The 17,650-nt window shown below is 38.9% G+C and overlaps 4 protein-coding genes across 5 annotated transcripts; 3 read left to right on the top strand and 1 right to left on the bottom strand.

The window, feature by feature from the left end:
- LOC146629577 (eotaxin-like) lies at window positions 1–1,138 on the top strand. The gene is made up of 3 exons (XM_085358725.1): window positions 1–96; window positions 656–779; window positions 907–1,138. Exons 1-3 carry the CDS (start codon window positions 36–38, stop codon window positions 995–997), a joined length of 276 nt encoding a protein of 91 aa, XP_085214851.1. The 5' UTR covers window positions 1–35; the 3' UTR covers window positions 998–1,138.
- A 3,595-nt stretch (window positions 1,139–4,733) lies between these two features.
- Window positions 4,734–6,332, top strand: LOC146629576 (C-C motif chemokine 4-like). The gene is made up of 3 exons (XM_085358724.1): window positions 4,734–4,828; window positions 5,520–5,643; window positions 6,106–6,332. Exons 1-3 carry the CDS (start codon window positions 4,768–4,770, stop codon window positions 6,197–6,199), a joined length of 279 nt encoding a protein of 92 aa, XP_085214850.1. The 5' UTR covers window positions 4,734–4,767; the 3' UTR covers window positions 6,200–6,332.
- Window positions 6,333–8,523: 2,191 nt separating this feature from the next.
- On the top strand, window positions 8,524–10,919 carry LOC146629575 (C-C motif chemokine 4-like). Of its 2 annotated transcripts, XM_085358722.1 has the most exons (5): window positions 8,524–8,697; window positions 8,824–8,851; window positions 8,968–9,069; window positions 10,250–10,373; window positions 10,494–10,919. In XM_085358722.1, exons 2-5 carry the CDS (start codon window positions 8,842–8,844, stop codon window positions 10,594–10,596), a joined length of 339 nt encoding a protein of 112 aa, XP_085214848.1. In that variant the 5' UTR covers window positions 8,524–8,697; window positions 8,824–8,841; the 3' UTR covers window positions 10,597–10,919. The 2 variants fall into 2 exon arrangements, with proteins under 2 accessions (XP_085214848.1, XP_085214849.1); XM_085358723.1 differs by lacking the exon at window positions 8,824–8,851.
- A 2,436-nt stretch (window positions 10,920–13,355) lies between these two features.
- On the bottom strand, window positions 13,356–17,374 carry LOC146629574 (uncharacterized). The gene is made up of 2 exons (XM_085358720.1): window positions 16,013–17,374; window positions 13,356–13,490 (listed from the first exon to the last, which is right to left on the bottom strand). The coding sequence occupies exons 1-2, from the start codon at window positions 17,372–17,374 to the stop codon at window positions 13,356–13,358; spliced, it is 1,497 nt and encodes a 498-aa protein (XP_085214846.1).
- Window positions 17,375–17,650: the final 276 nt, after the last annotated feature.

The raw sequence follows: 17,650 nt of genomic DNA, 5'->3' as shown, positions 1-17,650 counted from the left end.
CCAAAGAACATCATCACATCCAGAGTGAAGTCACCATGAAGGCCACAGTGGGACTGCTGCTTCTGCTGCTCACTGTTTATTGCTGCGCTGCTGCACGTAAGTCTGTCAGTCTGCATGTGGCTAAGGATAAATTACACCTGAGGCACTTTGATGTTTTTATTTCAATTTTCATCTAATTTAATAGTAATCATCATAAATTGCATGACTTACAAGGTTTGCATTTGACTAAATTAACCTCAGATTAGTTATGGTTTTTGGTGTGCTGTTATTTTGAGTAAATACATTTAAAAAGGTTGTTGTTTGGCTTTGGTTATAAAATATGCATGCGTAACAAAGATGCATTTGTACCACAGACATGATATTAGGTTTTCAGATGTCATGTTACAGAGTTAAAGTGACATCTGAAAACCTAATATCATGGATGAGGACCTCAAGGATGAGGTTTTGCATGGTGTCAACTAAGATGGATTTTGCAGGGTTAGCTTGTTATCATGAGTTGTACACTCATAACTAAGGCTGTGTTTAATCACTCATAGAGTCAGAAGGCCTCTGGCTATTTTTTGTCCAGAGGCTTCTTAGCAGGTTGATTCACGTAATTTTAACATGAAGGATGCTGAGGTCACTGAACTGATGTGGCTCTTTTTCTTTCTTCCAGCTGAAGCATTGGATGAGACAGCTCCTGGAGAATGCTGTTTCCATTTCTTTACAGAACGCATACCAGTGAAGAACATAGTCTCTGTCACCAAGACTCACAGCAGCTGTCTGGAAAAAGCATTTGTGTATGTCACCACAATGAGTAATTAGATTAATAATAACAGTTTCTGAACACAAAACAAATTGCACGAACATTTTACTGAGACACAGCGTAATATTTTCAGTACTAACTCTTTTGTAATATCCCTGCAGGATCCATACAGCCAAAGGAAGACGCTTCTGCGTGGGCCACAGTGTCACCTGGGCTCAAGATGCTTTTAAGAAAGAGCAGAGCAGTGACTAACAATGCTCTTCAGTGTCCACGATCAAGCATAATAACAGGCTCTGTTATGTTACTCTTCACTGCCAGCATTTTTATAATGACTGTATTTTACAAGACGCTTTGCAAAGCATAAATAAACCCATGTTCTCTTGATTTGCTTGCGATCCTCTCCATGAATGTTTCAATTAAAAAAAAAAAAAAAACAAGCATCTGCAGTTGTGGTCAGAAGTTTCATGTCGATGATGAGTGTATGTAGTGTCACATTAATTTTGGGACTTTTAATTATTTTTTTTGAACTCAGGAATCTCAGGACGAGTGTACATGAACTTGTGTACTGTAAGAACATGCATGGATGTTTTTAACTTAGTGAAAGAGGTTTCATCGTGGGTAATTAAACATTAAGAAAGTTAGTGAATAGTTAATGAAGCATTAAAACCGCACAGGTCAGCCGTTTGTCCCGGGTATGAAGTGAGAAAACATTTGAAAAGTTTGTCACAACATAGACAGACAGGCACTGATGTCAGGATATCCAGCTCCTACAATGAAGCCTGCCTTCCTCACAATTTTGTACAGGTGTGAAATGCCCCTCTTCTTCGTGCCGATAGAAAATCTGCAGCAGCGTTTTGCAGATGTTGAAGGAGTCTGTGCTGACTCCTGCAAGGCTTCTCTGCCTCCCTCGGCTAGACTCTGAGTACCTTCTGCATGCGCTTGAGCTCCTGCTGATCACCAACTTTCACGTTACCTGTGATCCAGGGCTTGTTGTTAGCATAGCAATATACAGTCCTTACTGGAACAACAACATCCATACAGAAGTTCATGTTGCAATAATAATGTATACTTTATTGATCCCCGTGGGGAAATTAATCTCTCTGCATTTAACCCATTCACTCAGTGAAGCAGTGTGCAGCCACTAATCAGGTGCCCAGGGAGCCGTGTGTAGGGACGATACCTTGCTCAGGTGCTTCTGGGTAGCCATTCAGTGGATTCGAACCCTGACCTTCCAACTACCTACTGAGCACAACAAAACCTGATATGGGGTCACAAGTTTTTCACTCCTGGAACAGTACATGCTACATTTTGACATTTATTTTTTTTTACCATATATTTTTGCAATTTCACCATTGGATTTTAACTGAAACAGTGAAGGGCATCAACAGATGTATAATATTAATTAAGAATTGTAGGCATTTTTATTCACAGTCCTCCATTTTCAGAGGCTTAAAGAAACTGAATAATTGAGTGAGAGCAGTTTCATGGCCAAGTGAGGCCTGTTCCTGGTATTACGTGACAAATAAGCAGTTTAATGTCTAACTTGTCTTAGAGAAGACAGAAGATTTTTTAAAAAGTGGATGATTGCAGAAAATCTTCCCTCACATCTTGAGGAGAAACGTGTATCATTCTCAAACTCGACAATCAAGAGAAACGTTCATGAATGGGAATACAGAGTTTACTGATGGCGGCTGCAGTCAAAGAAGAAGATCTCAGGAAAGAAATTCTTTTTGTTGTGACTTTTATGGAGTAAATTACAAAAATGAACAGGAACGACTAGAAAAAGTGTCTTCCAGATTTATGAGACAGACCATCTGCCCATTCCCAGCATGATCCCTCAGGAGGCCAGCTTTTTTTATGGTCAACCATAATAAAGCTCTAGTTATTTTAATCTGTGAACAGATTAAACAGCAATTTTATAATGACTGTATTTTCTAAGATGTTTTGCAAAGCATAAGTAAACCCACGATTGTTTTGCTTTCGATGCCCTCCAGGAATCTCTCTAATACTGTGGTCAGAAATTTACATACACTCATTATGGCCAGATTGGGTGTACATAAACCACAACTATATGAACACACGGAAATTTTGAATGAAAAGGATACGCTTTAATTGCAGGGTGTTTTTGAACAAATGACATTGCTCACTGGGCACATGTGGACTCTCACGGTCTAAAACTGAATCTGCCTGCACTCTGACAGTATAAACACTAGGGAGAGTAGTGTTTGTGCGGTGTTATAAAAGGGGCGCTGCAAGGTTAGAACACTCATTGCTATGAACCTGTTATGTTTTGATGTGTGTGTGTGACCTCCTGCGTGCAGTAATAAATAGCTTGATCACAGCTCCTACCGTGTTGCAGACTTTATTTACAAAGTTCCACGACAGCTGGAGCAGAAGATTCAAATTAATAAATAATATCAATAAATCTGCAGGAAGTGTGTGATGTTATCATGTCAACATGGATAAAAAATCTCTCCAAATGTTTTCAGCACCTTTTTGAATCTATACAATGAAAAACGTGATACAATAAATATGGTCCAACTCAGTACAGTGTGCATAACTGTGTTCACTGAATGCATATATGTGTGCACATATGCAACCTGTTACCCTCCGAGTGACGAGTTACTGTCATTGCTGATTGTAGCGGGTGCCCACTACTGCAGAGTCATTTGGCTGGAGAATAAGTAGTAACCGTGCTGTCCAGTGTAGCGAGTGATGTATTCACCATTTTTGTGACCAAACAATATTTACAAAAATAAATAAGAAAGTCAACTTCATAGTTAACTCAGTAAAAATAAACATAACTGAACTTAAATCAGCAGAAATTATGGTCACATGCACACAGCTATACTGACCTGGTCCTTTCTCCCACTAACACCAGAGTTCTTCTGCTATCCAAACAATTTCTCCTCTGAACTATTCCATGCAGTAGGTAAGACAAATATTACCATTCTCATAAACGTATAATGCTACTCTTTATTAGCTATAAAAACTAAGGTATAGTCAATACATATCACAACAATAAATCCATTTCTCAACAAACACAAAGTCAAATTACAAGACTTTATCAAATTACAAGAATTCTCCCCCTTCTTGACCTGGTCTCTTCCTGTGATCTCAGACTAACCTGGACGCTATAAATACGGGGAATTGAAACTACATTTCCTCCTATTGTTCCTGGCACACAGGTAGGTTAGGTGAGTTCAAACTAGACAATTAACAAACTTGTCAGAGTTGATTTAAACCAAGATGTTACATTAAATAATCTGTAACAGTGTGAAACATAAACAAACCCGGGATAGTACACGTTTGCCTACTACAGAATACATATGAGATATGGCTAAATCAAAACAAGAATGTTAACTAAGAATATCCAGCTTTTAACTCTGAACAAAAGGTGTTCTCACCCACTTTGTCACACAAACATTATAAAGGAGGTCATGATAGCTGGCATATTAATGATCATGAAACTGACCTCATGGCCCATTATTAGTCAGTGGTGCTAGTTTCAGTCATTATGCAAATGTACTGGTTATAAGGTTGGGGAACCCTGCAGTCGAGCTGAGACTAAACAAGTAATTGAATAAGCGACAAAATGTTTCTTGCACTGAAGACGCTATGTCCAGATGAACAGAATCAGCTTTGGGGGATTATAAAGAATCATATGGCAGAAATAAACAGACATTATGCTGTTACGCATGTCTTCTCAAACAAAATTACTTTAATTAAAAAAATTAAAAATGTGGTCATCGTTCTCAGCTGACTTGAATAGATGGAACATGATGTTATCTGTTTCCATAATCGATGTGGAGAAGCTGCAGAGGTGTTGCTTGGTGAGTGATCTTTAATCTACATGTTTAAGTGGTGGTGTGTCTCTTACACTTCCTTTTACCCAAAAAGGGAACTCACTATAATAGATCTGTTAAGACTGCCCTTTGTATCAGTGTGACAAAGCATTAAGTATTCAGTTAACTTTCTAGAGCGACAGCCGAAGGACATCATCACATCAGAGTGAAGTCAACATGAAGGCCACAGTGGGACTGCTGCTTCTGCTGCTCACGGTTTATTGCTGCGCTGCTGGACGTAAGTCTGTCAGTCTGCTTTTAACTGGGGATAAATGCCCTCTTGAATGTTTTTATTAGATTTTTATCTGATTTTATTAGTAATCTTCATAACTTAAATGAGTTACAAGTTAAAAACTTTTACTGTTTATTGTGAATGAACTTCACATTATGTGGGTGAGGTTATTACAAAACTTCAAAAGGGCGATGAGTTATTTTAAAAATTCATTTTCAAATGTTTTGAGTTTGATGACAAAACACGTTAAAATGTTACGAAGACAAACTTTTGCTTTTATCACATACATGACGTGAGGTTATGTATGTGTTTACTTTATGACCGTTTGATCCAGATAAAAAAAATAAGCTGTGGCGTTTTTAGAAACGAAGTGACAGTTTGACCTGAACAACCGGTCGAAAGATAATAATCAGAGGAAGAAAGACTTTATTTTTGTTCTAAAGAAAGCATATATATATATATATATATATTATATGTACAACACTACTGGGTCACTAACAAATTACACATATAGCTCAGCCATGGAGAGCAATGCCATGAAGCTCCCAGCACACAGTTTTGTGACCTGAGCGCTCTGACAGTGTTAATGTCATTGCCTTTCTATTTAAAGACTGAGTTCCAGGCTGAGTGCTCAACACCTTTGACACATGCTGCTATGAAACTGAATTTTTTACTGTCTTTTTATTTTTTCTTTCAGCTCAAGGATTGCATGAAATGTCTCCTGGACAATGCTGTTTCAAATTCTTTACTGGAAGGATACCACCGAAGAAAATAGTCTCTGTCATCAAGACTCACAGCGCCTGTCTGGAAAAAGCATTTGTGTATGTCACCACAATGAGTAATTACAGTAATCGTAATTTCTGAACACAAAACAGTGTGCATGCTTTTTTAGGGTCTTCTCTCACTGTCCCTCTTCACCTGTTTTTCTTTCCCTTCTTTCCCTAATAATAATAATAATAATAATAATAATAATAATAATAATAATAATAATAATAATAATTTTATTATTAAGATCTATCAAGTGGAGCAATTTGGCAAAGCCATGACCAAAAATAAATGGAAAAATAAATCAGTTGGGCATCTTTCTTGTCCTTCAGACAATAATCCCGGTAATAATAATTATTGTTAAGTACCGAATGGGACAGGCAAAAAAAAGAAGAAGAAGAAGAAACCCGAAAAAAAACCCCACCAACAGCAACAAAAACAAAAAAACTCAGAATCCATAAACACGCGAGTCACAGCGTGGTATCTTCTGTTCTAACTCTTTTGTAATCTTCCTGCAGGATCGGTACAGCCGCCGGGAGGCGCATCTGTGTGAGTCAGAGTGTCACCTGGGCTCAAGAAGCTTTTAAGCAAAAGCAGATCGGTGATGAATGAATGCTCTTCAGAGTTCATGATCAGCCATAATAAAGCTCTGTGTTATGTTAACCCATGCTAGCAGCAATTTTATAATGACTGTATTTTCCAAAATGCTTTGTGTATATATATTAAAAAAACAACCCACGCATGTTTTTTCAATAAAAATGTTCGGCTTTGAATCGGGCGTTTACTTTTTTGTTTTGTTTTTTAAGGAGAAATTTCCACACTTCATCTTTACCCTGCCAAAAAATAAATAAATCCAGTAGCCTATCATACTGGTAGCGGACACAGGGCCTTCTGATTAGGAGTGAGGCCGAAAACAGTGGTTGTTTCGTGTAACCTGAACATGAACTCTCGCGTTCTGATTAACCTTTCAACACCGTTTCAGCTTAAAGCTATTAAAACTGAACGGTGTTCCAGACGTTTCGCTGTGTGCTACAGAAGTTTAAGATAGCTGCGGTTATAAAGTTCTGGGTCCAAATCAACGTGTGAAATTACATTTTTTATTTTTTATTTTTTTAGTGTTCTTTGTTTGTTTGTGTTTTAATAATTTCATTAAATTGTTCGAGGAAAGAAAAATATCTAGTATAAAATTTTTAAAGGCTTTCAGATTAAATTTTGAACATTTAGTCAGCACCAAATTGATATGATTTAACAGATAAATATTGACTACTCACATTAAAATATGCCATCTTGTTTGCTCATATGTCGATATCGGCCAGCAGGGCTAATATCACCCCATAATAATAATTTAAAAAATATAGATATATATATATCTTTGCATGAACTGCAGTTTAGCAACCAGTCACCTCAGCGGCTCTTCCTGCTTTTAATGCTTTTAATTTATCTGCCTGAGAGAGTTTCATCAGCGGTGATATTTCCTTTGTTGAACATGAGTCGCCCCCTGCTGGCTGCTAAAAGAATGCGACTTCAACCATTTGTAAAGGTGACAAAAGAAATCTGACAGATTGCGAGATGTATGGCGCTGTATTAATAAAATTGAATTTAACTCGAGGAGTGAAAGGTGAATGAAACTTCGTGTGTTTTTTTTTTTTTTATATTTTTTAATAGTTGTTATGGGCCCTGTTAAAAACTCAGACATCTTTGTGACATCCATACTTATTTTTGTGACCTGGTAACAAAGTCCTAAGTAAAATTACTTACTTGCATTACTGTCTTTATCCTTATTTCCTGTTACATGTGTATTGTTACATCGCAGAGACTTACATTAAACATGGCCAGAGTTTCAAATAATGAGGTCAGCGTATATTCATGTAATCTCTATGACTGCTCTGCAGGACACTCCATATCAGACACCTGGACCTCCATTACTGACAAACAGCTCCCGTGGGCCTTTCTCACCCTGTGTGGAAGGCTCGGGTCTAAAGGTTTCAGGTCCTCTAATCAAGCTGGTCTATTTTTCTAGCAGAAGTTGAGATAGGAGGAGAGCTCAGTGGTGAAAAAGTTTTCTGTCTGTGTGGAAAGGCTCACTGTGGACCTGGAGTAATGACTTCTTATAGAGAAGGCTCATGACAGTGAGGTCAGTGTACTCAAATGGGCTCCACGTCACCCCTCAATCCAAAGGAGGACCTTTGGGATGTGCTGGAACAGGAGAGACACATCATGGATGTACAGCACACAATTTGCTCACCAAATTCTGAAATGTTTTCAGCATCTTTTTGAATCTGTGCCATGAAGAACTGAGACAGCTCTGATGGTAAAATGGGGAAAACCTGATAAAGGCACGTTGTACCAGAGAAAGTGTCAAGTGAGTGTAATTTTGGGACATATGGAACCACCCAGCTTCTGATTGGAGCAGGTGCCCATGACTGCTGTGAAGTCATTTGACTCTGCTAAATGTTTGTTATGTTGTTTCCTAGTGAAGCCCATATGGATTGTAAGGGTTAATAGAGGCGTGTTAGAAAAAAGAAATACACGTGGAAGAAAAAAACTGGAATTATTCTTTCACTCCTTTCTTTTCGTGTCACGTTCATATTTTTTCCATCATGGGAGTTTGTGGATTTTAGGATTATTTAGAGCTTTTCTCTCAATTACTTTCATTTTTAGTTTTCCATTGTAATCTCTTGATTAACTTTTGTTTCCTGTTTATTTTCTGTTTAGTATTTTGCCTTCGGGTTTATTCGTTGTAGTTCTTTGTGTTCTCAAAGCCTTTTCCAGTGTTTCCCAGAGTCTATTTTCTGTGTCCTGGCTTCAGTGTTTACTTACTTCCTGTTTTAATGTGTTAGCTTGTTTCTTTTGTGTCTTGTGTCAAGTTTTACTTCCTCTGTGTTGTTTTTCTTCTTTCCCATTTGCTCTCCTTAGTTTCCCTCCCATTTCCTATTGTTACATAATCCTGTTTTTACAGCCATCTCCCTTTAATCTTTGAGGTGGCATTTCTTTAACTCCTCAGTGATCTGCCTTTGTGTGCTTCTTGTCTGTTTCTTGGACTTATTTTGCTTTTTTTGCACTGTCTGGACTTGTTGCATCTTTTGGACTTTGGACTGTCCTCATAAAAGGTGCGTTTTCTCCTTGTACAGTATGCATTTGGGTCATCTCATTTCAGATTAATATATTTTAAATGTAACTACTTAGTTGAGTCGCATACATTTATATCTCTTGATGTTATCTGTCTCTGTATGCAGTGTGGAGTAGCTGCAGAGATGTCGCTTGGTTGGTGATTTCTAATCTTTGTGTTTAAGTGACAGTAAAAACTCACCATGACAAACATATAACGGCCCTTTAAGTGAGCGTGAGACTGCATTAAACATTCAGATCACTTCTTACAGCAACAGCAGAAGGACATCATCACATCCAGAGAGGAGTAAACATGAAGGCCACAGTGGGACTGCTGCTTCTGCTACTCACGGTTTATTACTGCGCTGCTGCACGTAAGTCTGTCAGTCTGCTTCACAGTCTGAAGATAAATGTAATCTGAGGCCTTTTAATGATTTTATTTGATTGGTCGTAACTTTTACAAGTTACACTGAGAAAATGAGTGAACATTATACCTCAGATTAATTAACTGGGACCACATCTGCAAAAAGGTTTGACAGCATTTCTAGTAGATAATGGCAGATGGTTTGAGCATGAATTGAGGCTGGGGTTTGAGGAAGGCCTCAGAGGGGACTGGTGGCGGCTCCTGGGCCAGTCAGATAGTAGTGCAGGGGAGTGTTTGGAGGAACGCTCCTGCTCCTGAAATTTAGACGAATTATTTCCAATTATACCTGTTTTTATCTGGTTTTAAATAAACTTATTGTTGTTAATCAGTTCTATATGCTGCATTTTAATCTGTTATGAAACTTTTTGGAGGGATTTATTATGATTTTTTTTATTTTGTGCAACTGCATTTTAGAAATGTCAATTTCAAGATTCTGAATCACCTTTTTCTCTTAGTTTACAAAACATGTTGAAAATAATATCATCCTCACAGCTGCGTTACCAGCTGGTTAAATGAGCCCCAAATGGATATTTGCATCACTAAAGAACAGCGTCAACTAAGAGGAATTCTGCAGTATTAGCTAGTTATCTTGCCATGAGTCATTTAGGACCATTATAATGATCATGACTAAGGTTGTGTTTATTTTAATCAATACAGATTACTGTCACATGAGTTCTGGTTGAAGGGTTTAATGGGAGCTGATAGTTCATGTTCAGTGAGTGTTAGTAGAGTCAGAAGGGAACAAAGGTTCTGCTGGCTTTAAGAAATCCCTAAATAGCTGTGGTGTTTAAAAATCTTTTTTATTGTCTTTCAGTTCAATCAATGTTCAGATCAGCTGAACCTCAGATTATATTTGGTTGTTAACTTTAACTTATTATTGTTAATGCATTTTACATTTTACAAAACTTGAAAGCAACTCCACTCTGTTTAAAATTTAATCTTGGGCTGATGAGTTATTTCAAAACATCATCAGTGTATATCATAAAGGACCTGAGCGCTCTGACAGTGTTAATGTCACTGCCTTTCTATTTAAAGACTGTCAGTTTCAGCAACAATGCTCAACACCTTTGACACATGCTGCTATGAAACTGAATTTTTTACTGTCTTTTTATTATTTTTTTTCCTTTTAGCTCAACAATTGCTTGAAATGTCTCATGGACAATGCTGTTTCAAATTCTTTACTGGAAGGATACCACAGAAGAATATAGTCTCTGTCTTCAAGTCTCACAGCGCCTGTCTGGAAAAAGCATTTGTGTATGTCACCACAATGAGTAATTTCAGTAATCGTAATTTCTGAACACAAAACAGAATGCATGAAAACACGAGCCACAGCGTGGTATCTTCTATCCTAACTCTCTTGTAATCTTCCTGCAGGATCGGTACAGCCACCGGGAGGCGCATCTGTGTGAGCCAGAGCGTCACCTGGGCTCAAGAAGCTTTTGCATCAATGACCAATCTGCAGAACGATGATGAATAAAGCTCTTCAGAGTTCACGATCAAGCATAATAAAGCTTTGTGTTATGTTAACCCATGCTAGCAATTTTATAAGACAGCTGCAGCCTGGGTTTTGTACCGGGCATACCCAGTTTCCTGTTTTATATTCTCCTTTTTATATTTTTGGAGTTTTCAGTTTGGATGTTACCTTTGCCTAGGTTATGTTTTTATTCTGATATTGTTAGGTGTTAAGCTTTTCCTGTCCTCCTATGTTCCCCATGCCTAGTTCTGTTTTGCTGTAGTACTTCCTTGATTTAGTTCATCTCTGTCTTCATTTGTACTATGGATTTGCAGCTGCCAACTAAATAAAGGTCAGTCTTTGGTTATTCAAGGTTGCCTCCAAGTCTGCATCTTTGGGTCCATTTCCTGCCTCACCATTAAAGAACGACACGGCTGCAGAATGGAACCAGCAGACCACGCCATACTTTTGGATGGGAGCTTACTGGAGAGTTTTCATGGCTTCTCAGGATTTAGGCCCAGATATCTGATTCAAAAGATATCAAGGTACTAACAATTGCACTTTCAGATATGAAAAGCATAACCAACTAGCATCCTCAGCTGCTTCCATTCCCAACTATTTTGAACATGCACTCCACAAACACCCACAACGGAGAACAAAAATGAAAAACATTCACACCTCTCTCCTCCATATTCCCCGGTTCCTAGTTGCAGCAACGGCAGCAAACCCGCACCGAAGCCCTGTCGCATCAGCTGCAGTTAGGGAAGCGAGCGGGAAGCTGGCTATCACAAAAAAAGGGAGCAATGTTTTGCAACAATAAGGTTGTGAAGGTCTTGAGACAGCTCATTGGTTTTACACATAGTGAAATGTTTCTTGCGTGACACCTTGGTAAAATACCTTTTTATAGGCCATTAGTTGGGACGGGACCAGTGGATATTTAAAGTGACACTAGTTGTGTTGTTTTCATGCTGTTAAGCCCATCTTGTAAGGGCAACAGCTGACCCCTGGTGGCCACTTTGACTTGGACTGAATTACACTGATTTTGGGGGATTTTAGGGAAACGTGAAAACACAAGCGGAGAAGAAAGAGGTGTGTTTCAACAAAGTAACTTTTTTTAATCTTTTTTTTAATCTTGTTTCCAGAATGATTAAAAGTAAGAATTGAAATAAAATTGGTTTCAGAAGAATAATTAGGAAAAAGAGAGCTCTGAATTCAATCTTCCATATCTGATTGCTGTGAGATGTGAGGCTGAGACCAGTGAGGAGTGAAGCTTTCCCAGGATCAGACTCTAGGATGCTTTAGACACATTTAAGCAATAACAGCTTGACCAAAGTGAAAACCGACTGGACTCTGACCAAAAGCTTTTTGTCCAATGAGACGGAGGTGCTGGATTACCTCTGCACCACTGCTGTTCGGCTCTGATGTTCAAAGAGTATGTTTCATTTGTGCAAGCAAAACACATGTAATACATCAGCTGGCATTTATTCAGTAGTTTGTGCATCAGAACTTATCTGCAAGCATGTTCTCCTTGTCTGTGATGGTGGGTCTGGCCCACCTCTGGATCTGTACTCTCACTAATCCATCTGAAAACACTGAGATCATTTTAAAACATCTGTTGCTCATGTAGCTTGCCTTTTGTAGCACTTGGTTGAATATAAGGTCTTAATTCATCTTCACATATTCTCCATGTTTCATAGCAGAACACACAAACTCTGCTGGCAGACAGACTTAAATAATAAAGATCTTTATTTAGCACCATTTAAGAACTTGGTAAATACTGCATCAACACTCAACAGAAAGTGAACTTCTACTACGTCACAATAAATAAACTTTAACAACAGATTATTTGTTATGATGTTATGAACTACGACATGCTGTCATAGCGACATGGCATCAAAAAACTGCCACTGCCGGACAAACTTACAGAGCAATTTAAAAAAACATGACAGAATACTAAAAACTTTAGAACAACAGGTCAAAAGACAGTAATCAGTCATTTCTATCCCAGAAGTTTATTTTTCTTTTAATGGAAGCATGTTTCTTCTGTTCATGTTCCTAACATATAGTATTTGGATAAACGTACAGCTACACGTTACACGTACAGGAGCTGCTCAGCCATGAAGCTCCCAGCACACAGTGTTTGTGCTGATGTTGCAGGACCATGTTCATACTTGTAAAGGCAGACTGCACATCTGGGTGTATGATGTTTTAACCTTATGATAATGGGACCGAAAACACCTGAACTGAGGCGTGTGGCCCAATACTGTTGTCCATATAATGTAGATCAGAACTTTACAGCATATATAATAAAATACCTGAGCTCACTGATAGTGTTAATGTAGCTGTCCTTCTACTTAAAGACCCTCAGGCACAGGCTGAGTTTCAGCAGGAATGCTCGACACTTGACACACGCTGCTTCTCAGCTGAAGCTCATAAAATTGAACAGTTTTCCAGACGTTAGATGGTGTCTGCTAGGAAAGTTTAAGCGTGCTCCAATTGTGAAGTTCTAGGTCCATATTAATGTGTTAAATAATTGTTTTTAAAGTCTTCTTTGTTTGTTCGTGTGGCAGTAACGATTTCATTTAATTGTTCCAGGGAAGCAAAAAAATCTTATATAAAAGTTTTTAAAGGCTTTCAGATGAAATTCTGAACATTTAGTCAGCACGAAATTGATATGACTGAACAGATAACTATTGGCCACTAACGTCAACACAAACGTCACATCTTATTTGTTGACGTCAGCCAACAGGGCTAATAGCAGCCTATATTAAAACCTTGTGACCTCAGCGACTCTTCCTCCTTTTAGTGTCTCTGCCCTGAGAGAGTTTCATCAGCGGTGACTCAGGCCTGGGTGACCGTCCCTCTCCTTTGGGTTTGAAAAAGAAGGATTCGTTGAGTTTCATCTGGACCGCTCTGACCTGAGGACCAAAAAAAGTCACAGTGTTACTGAACAGTGGAAGAAACTTCAGTTACTCCTTTTCTCCTGATAAATATTTCTTACTGCTCAGCAAAAACAGAAATTCTTAAGTGTTTATAATGTCAAAATACACGAACCAACTGAAATGCACAGCCCTGGATAATTTTCTTTCTTGAACATGAGTTGCCCCCAATAAGATGCCTAAATTTGATACCCTCAGCCTCCTAGTAGTGTGTCTACTAGGAGGCTGAGGGGTAGCACTGCTGGTCACCAGTATTTTTAAGGGTGATAAGAGAAATCTGACAGATTGAGAGATGTTTAAAAAAGTGAATGAATCTTCATGCATTGTCCGGGATTGTAACATCTAGTCCTTACTGAATTAATACTTTTTATCGGCCCTGCCAACAACTCGGACATCTACGTGACACTAATTTTTGCAACTTGTCAAAAGAGTCCTAAACAAAAGCATTAAAGGTGACCATATTATCTTTATCCTTATTTTGTGTTATATATGTACTTTTACAAGGTGTTACTCATAATCAACATGGGCTCAAATATTGAAGTCAGCGTACATGCACGTAATCCTTATTAGTGCTCTGGACATACGATATCAACAATGGTTTTCTAGTCTTGGTTATTGGAACTAGTCAAAGAACGTCTGTCACTGATTGAAAGATAATAATAATAATAATATATACATTATTGATCCCTGTGGGGAAATTCCTCTCTGCATTTAACCAATTCACTCAGCCATTGGGCGCCTGGGGAGCAGCGTGTAGGGACGGTACCTTGCTCAGGTACCTTCCAATCATGGGGCCACCACGCTACCTACTGAGCAACCCCTGCTCCTAAAACTTTGAACAACACAATGGTCGCTACTAGGGCTGGGTATCGTCACTGATTTCTAGAATAGATTCGATTCTGATCCACAAGGTCCCGAATCGATTCGATCCACGATTCGATTCAATCCGATTCGATTCGATTTTAATCGGGGAAATTTTGCCTCAGTCAGAAATACTATAATTCTGATCACGCATCAGTACATTTCCATATTTTTATATCTATAAAAAGAAAGCTGACACTTGCGAGACTTTATCAAAGGTGTAAGCATCACAGCAGATGCCTTTGTGTCAAAGTAACACAGAAAAACATGAAGGAGATTTTCCTGGCCTGGGATTTTATAGCAGATGACCTTAAAAATATTCTGCAGTAGATCAAAACGAAAGAAAACCATTAATCAACACATGAACATTACCTGATGCTGCTGAAGTGAAGCAGAGCAAAGTTACAGAATTGCAACACAGCTAAGTGTTTTGCAATTTTGCATAATTTTAAAAAGTTTAAATTTGTTCATAATTGAACAGCAGAAATGAGGATTTGTTTTTAGAAGTGAGTAAAAGGGGAAAAAAACAGTGTCCGACAGCGCTGTAAACAACGGCAGACTTGTGTGTAATAAGCAAGCGAGAGAGAGAGAGAGAGAGAGAGCGAGCGAGCTCTGCATGAAGTGTGATTTTATTGTGGTGGAAGCAAAACAGCAAAACTGGGAGGGAATTCATGACGATGTTTAGTGTGAAGTGTAGTTTGGATCTTCTTTTGCTGCTGGTTCAGTCAATATTGTTTGGAGAGAGATAAAAACCTACAGCTTCAGAATCAGCGCAAAAAGGGCGTAAACACAAAGCGCGGACTCGCCGAAACATCAGAATCAGCGAGCTGTCGGCTTCCAGCCCCGACCGTGTCCGTGCCGTCGGGTGAGAAAGGCACATCTCCCCGCTTTGTGTTTATGTCTTTGTGCAGAATCCCTGTACCTGCTCTCATTTACTGCTTTAGCTGTTTGGTGGTTGCTGAAATTTTGTGAGGTTTAACCCGAGATTCTTGCATTTCGGGCAAAATAAATTTATATTCAAAAATCGATTCAGCATTTTAATAAATCGATATCACGTTATCCAAGCTAGAATCGATTTTAATCGATAAATCGATAATCAAAACCCACCTGTAGTCCCTACTAGCGTGAGAGTGTCCTTAGAGCTGGTTAACTGCCCCTGCCGCCACTCTGCTGGTGAGTGTGTGTTTATATTGAATACTTTTAGTAAAAAATAGGATACAGGATAGGCTTTGAGTGGCATAGAATGGGAAAATAAATATCAATAATTTGTAACTGTTAAATCTGTTTTTCATATTTTATCATGGTTCTTACACCTACATCTTCCACAAACTAATCTTTACAGTCATACTTTTATTTTTTTTAAATCTCCCAGTAATCTCCTAAAAGAGCTGTACATTACTTTTTTTTCCACAAACAGGATAAAACAGCAGAATTCCCATCAGTGGGACATCTTACGCCAGTATTTTCAGTATTTTTGTGAAAAAAAAGAGAGAACTGCAATTTCAAGAGGCTTGAAGCTGAAAAACACATAAAAAGATATCTGGTGTTAGCTCTGAATTTTGTAATATAAAGTTCAATATGTAAGATGAATTTATCATCTGTTGCTCTGTAACTACACAAATAGGATCATGTGGTATCACCTGAATCAGGTCCAGCTTGTCAGCGCGGCACGGCTGCTCGCTGTCCTCGCTGGATGTCGTTGTATCAGCAGACTTTTGATCAGATTCTGACAACTGCGGACTGGGAGTTGTTTCTCCTCGACCCAAAAGCACCTGATTTTCTTTCACAAGTGAAGACCCAGATGGACCCATGCCTCCTTCTCCTTCACGGTTGACCTCCATTACTGACAAACAGCTCCTGTGGTCTTTTCTCACCCTGTGTGGAAGGCTCAGGTCTAAAGGTTTCACGTCATCGAAACAAACAGCTGGTCTACTTTTCTGGCAGAAGCTGAGGTAGGAGGAGAGCTCAGTGGTGAAGAAGTTTTCTGTCTGTGTGGAAGAGCTCACTGTGGACCTGGCAGGAAGTAATGACTTATTAATATGTGGCAGGCATGAAGGGGAACGCTCTCCAAGATCCAGGGAGGAGTCGACAATGATTGGCTCCTCCAGGAAAGGATGCCCCTCACTGAGCTTTAAATGCACTGAACGTGAGACTCTTTGCTCTCCAGATAAGTTTGTGTTTTCTTGTTTCAGAAGGGACTTTTTTCTCTGCTTATGTATCTTATGATGTCCTTTACCTTCTTCAGGTTCTTCTGGGTTTGGCTGCACAAAGAGCTGATGAGGCTGTGAGTCATGTGGCCATTTTTCTGATTCTTCATGAAATTGTTTAAGCTGTTGGCACTCGCCTTGCTGTGTTCGCACCTGAGGAGATAGCATAAGGGCTCCGTCATTGACTTCCCCGCTGGAGGGTTCGGAGAGCGATGTTCTGAAAGTCTTCTGGGTAATAAACAAGTCCTGGCTGTTGATGTCATCACTGGTGCCCTGAGAGTCCTGATCGCGGCTGTTCCCCGTCACTGCGTCCTGTGAACAGCTCTCAGCGCCTTTCACAGCCGCCTCCTCTTTGGTGGAGGATGACACAAGTTTAGGCCGTTTGACACGGATGTAACAGGGTGACACTTCAAACACCACTTTTTTTTTTCTTTTGCATTTCTTTTTGGAGTCTTGAGTCAGACGATCAGGCTTCAGCTTTTCATTTTGTTGCGGCTTTGATGCTTCAGGCTTCTCAAAAGGTTTTTCCTGGGCACTACCGCACTGTTTAAATACAACACTGCTGCCTAGCTCTAAGGCCAGTCTCCTTCTTTGCCTTTCTTTCTTCTTTTCCTTTTTCTTTTGTTTCCTTTCCTTCTTTTCTTCTTTGAGCTGGGAGTTTTTCTTTTTCTTCTGGATGCTCTCTTGTGGTTTCACAGTCATGTTGGTTTTGTGTTTTTTGTCTTTTTTGAGATCTTTTTTTCTTTTTCTTTTCTGATTTTCCAAAATGAAGTCTGTCTCCTCAAAGTCAATCATGATTCTGTTTAACAGGAAAAGGAAAGTAGATTATTCTCAAATACACCAAGTTTATGGTTCTTTTTTGTATAACGAATTAATTTTATTACAGCAAAGACAAACATACCATTCAATAATATTGATGTCATATCACTAAGTGTGCTATGTTTTTGTTTAGAGCCTTACCAAGAGCCTAAAGCATTACACAAACTCTCCCACACTTTACATTATATCAGAAAGAGACACGACACTCAAAGAATCCTGAATACTTTGCATTACATAATTTGATGAGAAGAT

The sequence above is a fragment of the Diplotaxodon limnothrissa genome, linkage group LG7 (assembly GCF_057381915.1).
Source record: "Diplotaxodon limnothrissa isolate DT_005_m linkage group LG7, D_limnothrissa_male_GT1.1, whole genome shotgun sequence".
NCBI lineage: Eukaryota > Metazoa > Chordata > Actinopteri > Cichliformes > Cichlidae > Diplotaxodon > Diplotaxodon limnothrissa.
Note: the sequence above shows the minus strand (reverse complement) of the source record. Positions and strands in the feature narration are given on the sequence as shown.

What these genes read in the sequence shown, in the direction of transcription:
- LOC146629577 (XM_085358725.1), top strand. Translation starts at nt 36, where the DNA reads ATGAAGGCCACAGTGGGACTGCTGCTTCTGCTGCTCACTGTTTATTGC. An exon ending in TTATTGCTGCGCTGCTGCAC is followed by an intron (nt 97 to 655) that starts GTAAGTCTGTCA and finishes TCTTTCTTCCAG; the next exon opens with CTGAAGCATTGGATGAGACA. An exon ending in TGTCTGGAAAAAGCATTTGT is followed by an intron (nt 780 to 906) that starts GTATGTCACCAC and finishes ATATCCCTGCAG; the next exon opens with GATCCATACAGCCAAAGGAA.
- LOC146629576 (XM_085358724.1), top strand. Translation starts at nt 4,768, where the DNA reads ATGAAGGCCACAGTGGGACTGCTGCTTCTGCTGCTCACGGTTTATTGC. An exon ending in TTATTGCTGCGCTGCTGGAC is followed by an intron (nt 4,829 to 5,519) that starts GTAAGTCTGTCA and finishes TTTTTCTTTCAG; the next exon opens with CTCAAGGATTGCATGAAATG. An exon ending in TGTCTGGAAAAAGCATTTGT is followed by an intron (nt 5,644 to 6,105) that starts GTATGTCACCAC and finishes ATCTTCCTGCAG; the next exon opens with GATCGGTACAGCCGCCGGGA.
- LOC146629575 (XM_085358722.1), top strand. An exon ending in TTATTACTGCGCTGCTGCAC is followed by an intron (nt 9,070 to 10,249) that starts GTAAGTCTGTCA and finishes TTTTCCTTTTAG; the next exon opens with CTCAACAATTGCTTGAAATG. An exon ending in TGTCTGGAAAAAGCATTTGT is followed by an intron (nt 10,374 to 10,493) that starts GTATGTCACCAC and finishes ATCTTCCTGCAG; the next exon opens with GATCGGTACAGCCACCGGGA.
- LOC146629574 (XM_085358720.1), bottom strand. Translation starts at nt 17,374, where the DNA reads ATGATTGACTTTGAGGAGACAGACTTCATTTTGGAAAATCAGAAAAGA. An exon ending in ACAAGCTGGACCTGATTCAG is followed by an intron (nt 13,491 to 16,012) that starts GTGATACCACAT and finishes TTTGGTCCTCAG; the next exon opens with GTCAGAGCGGTCCAGATGAA.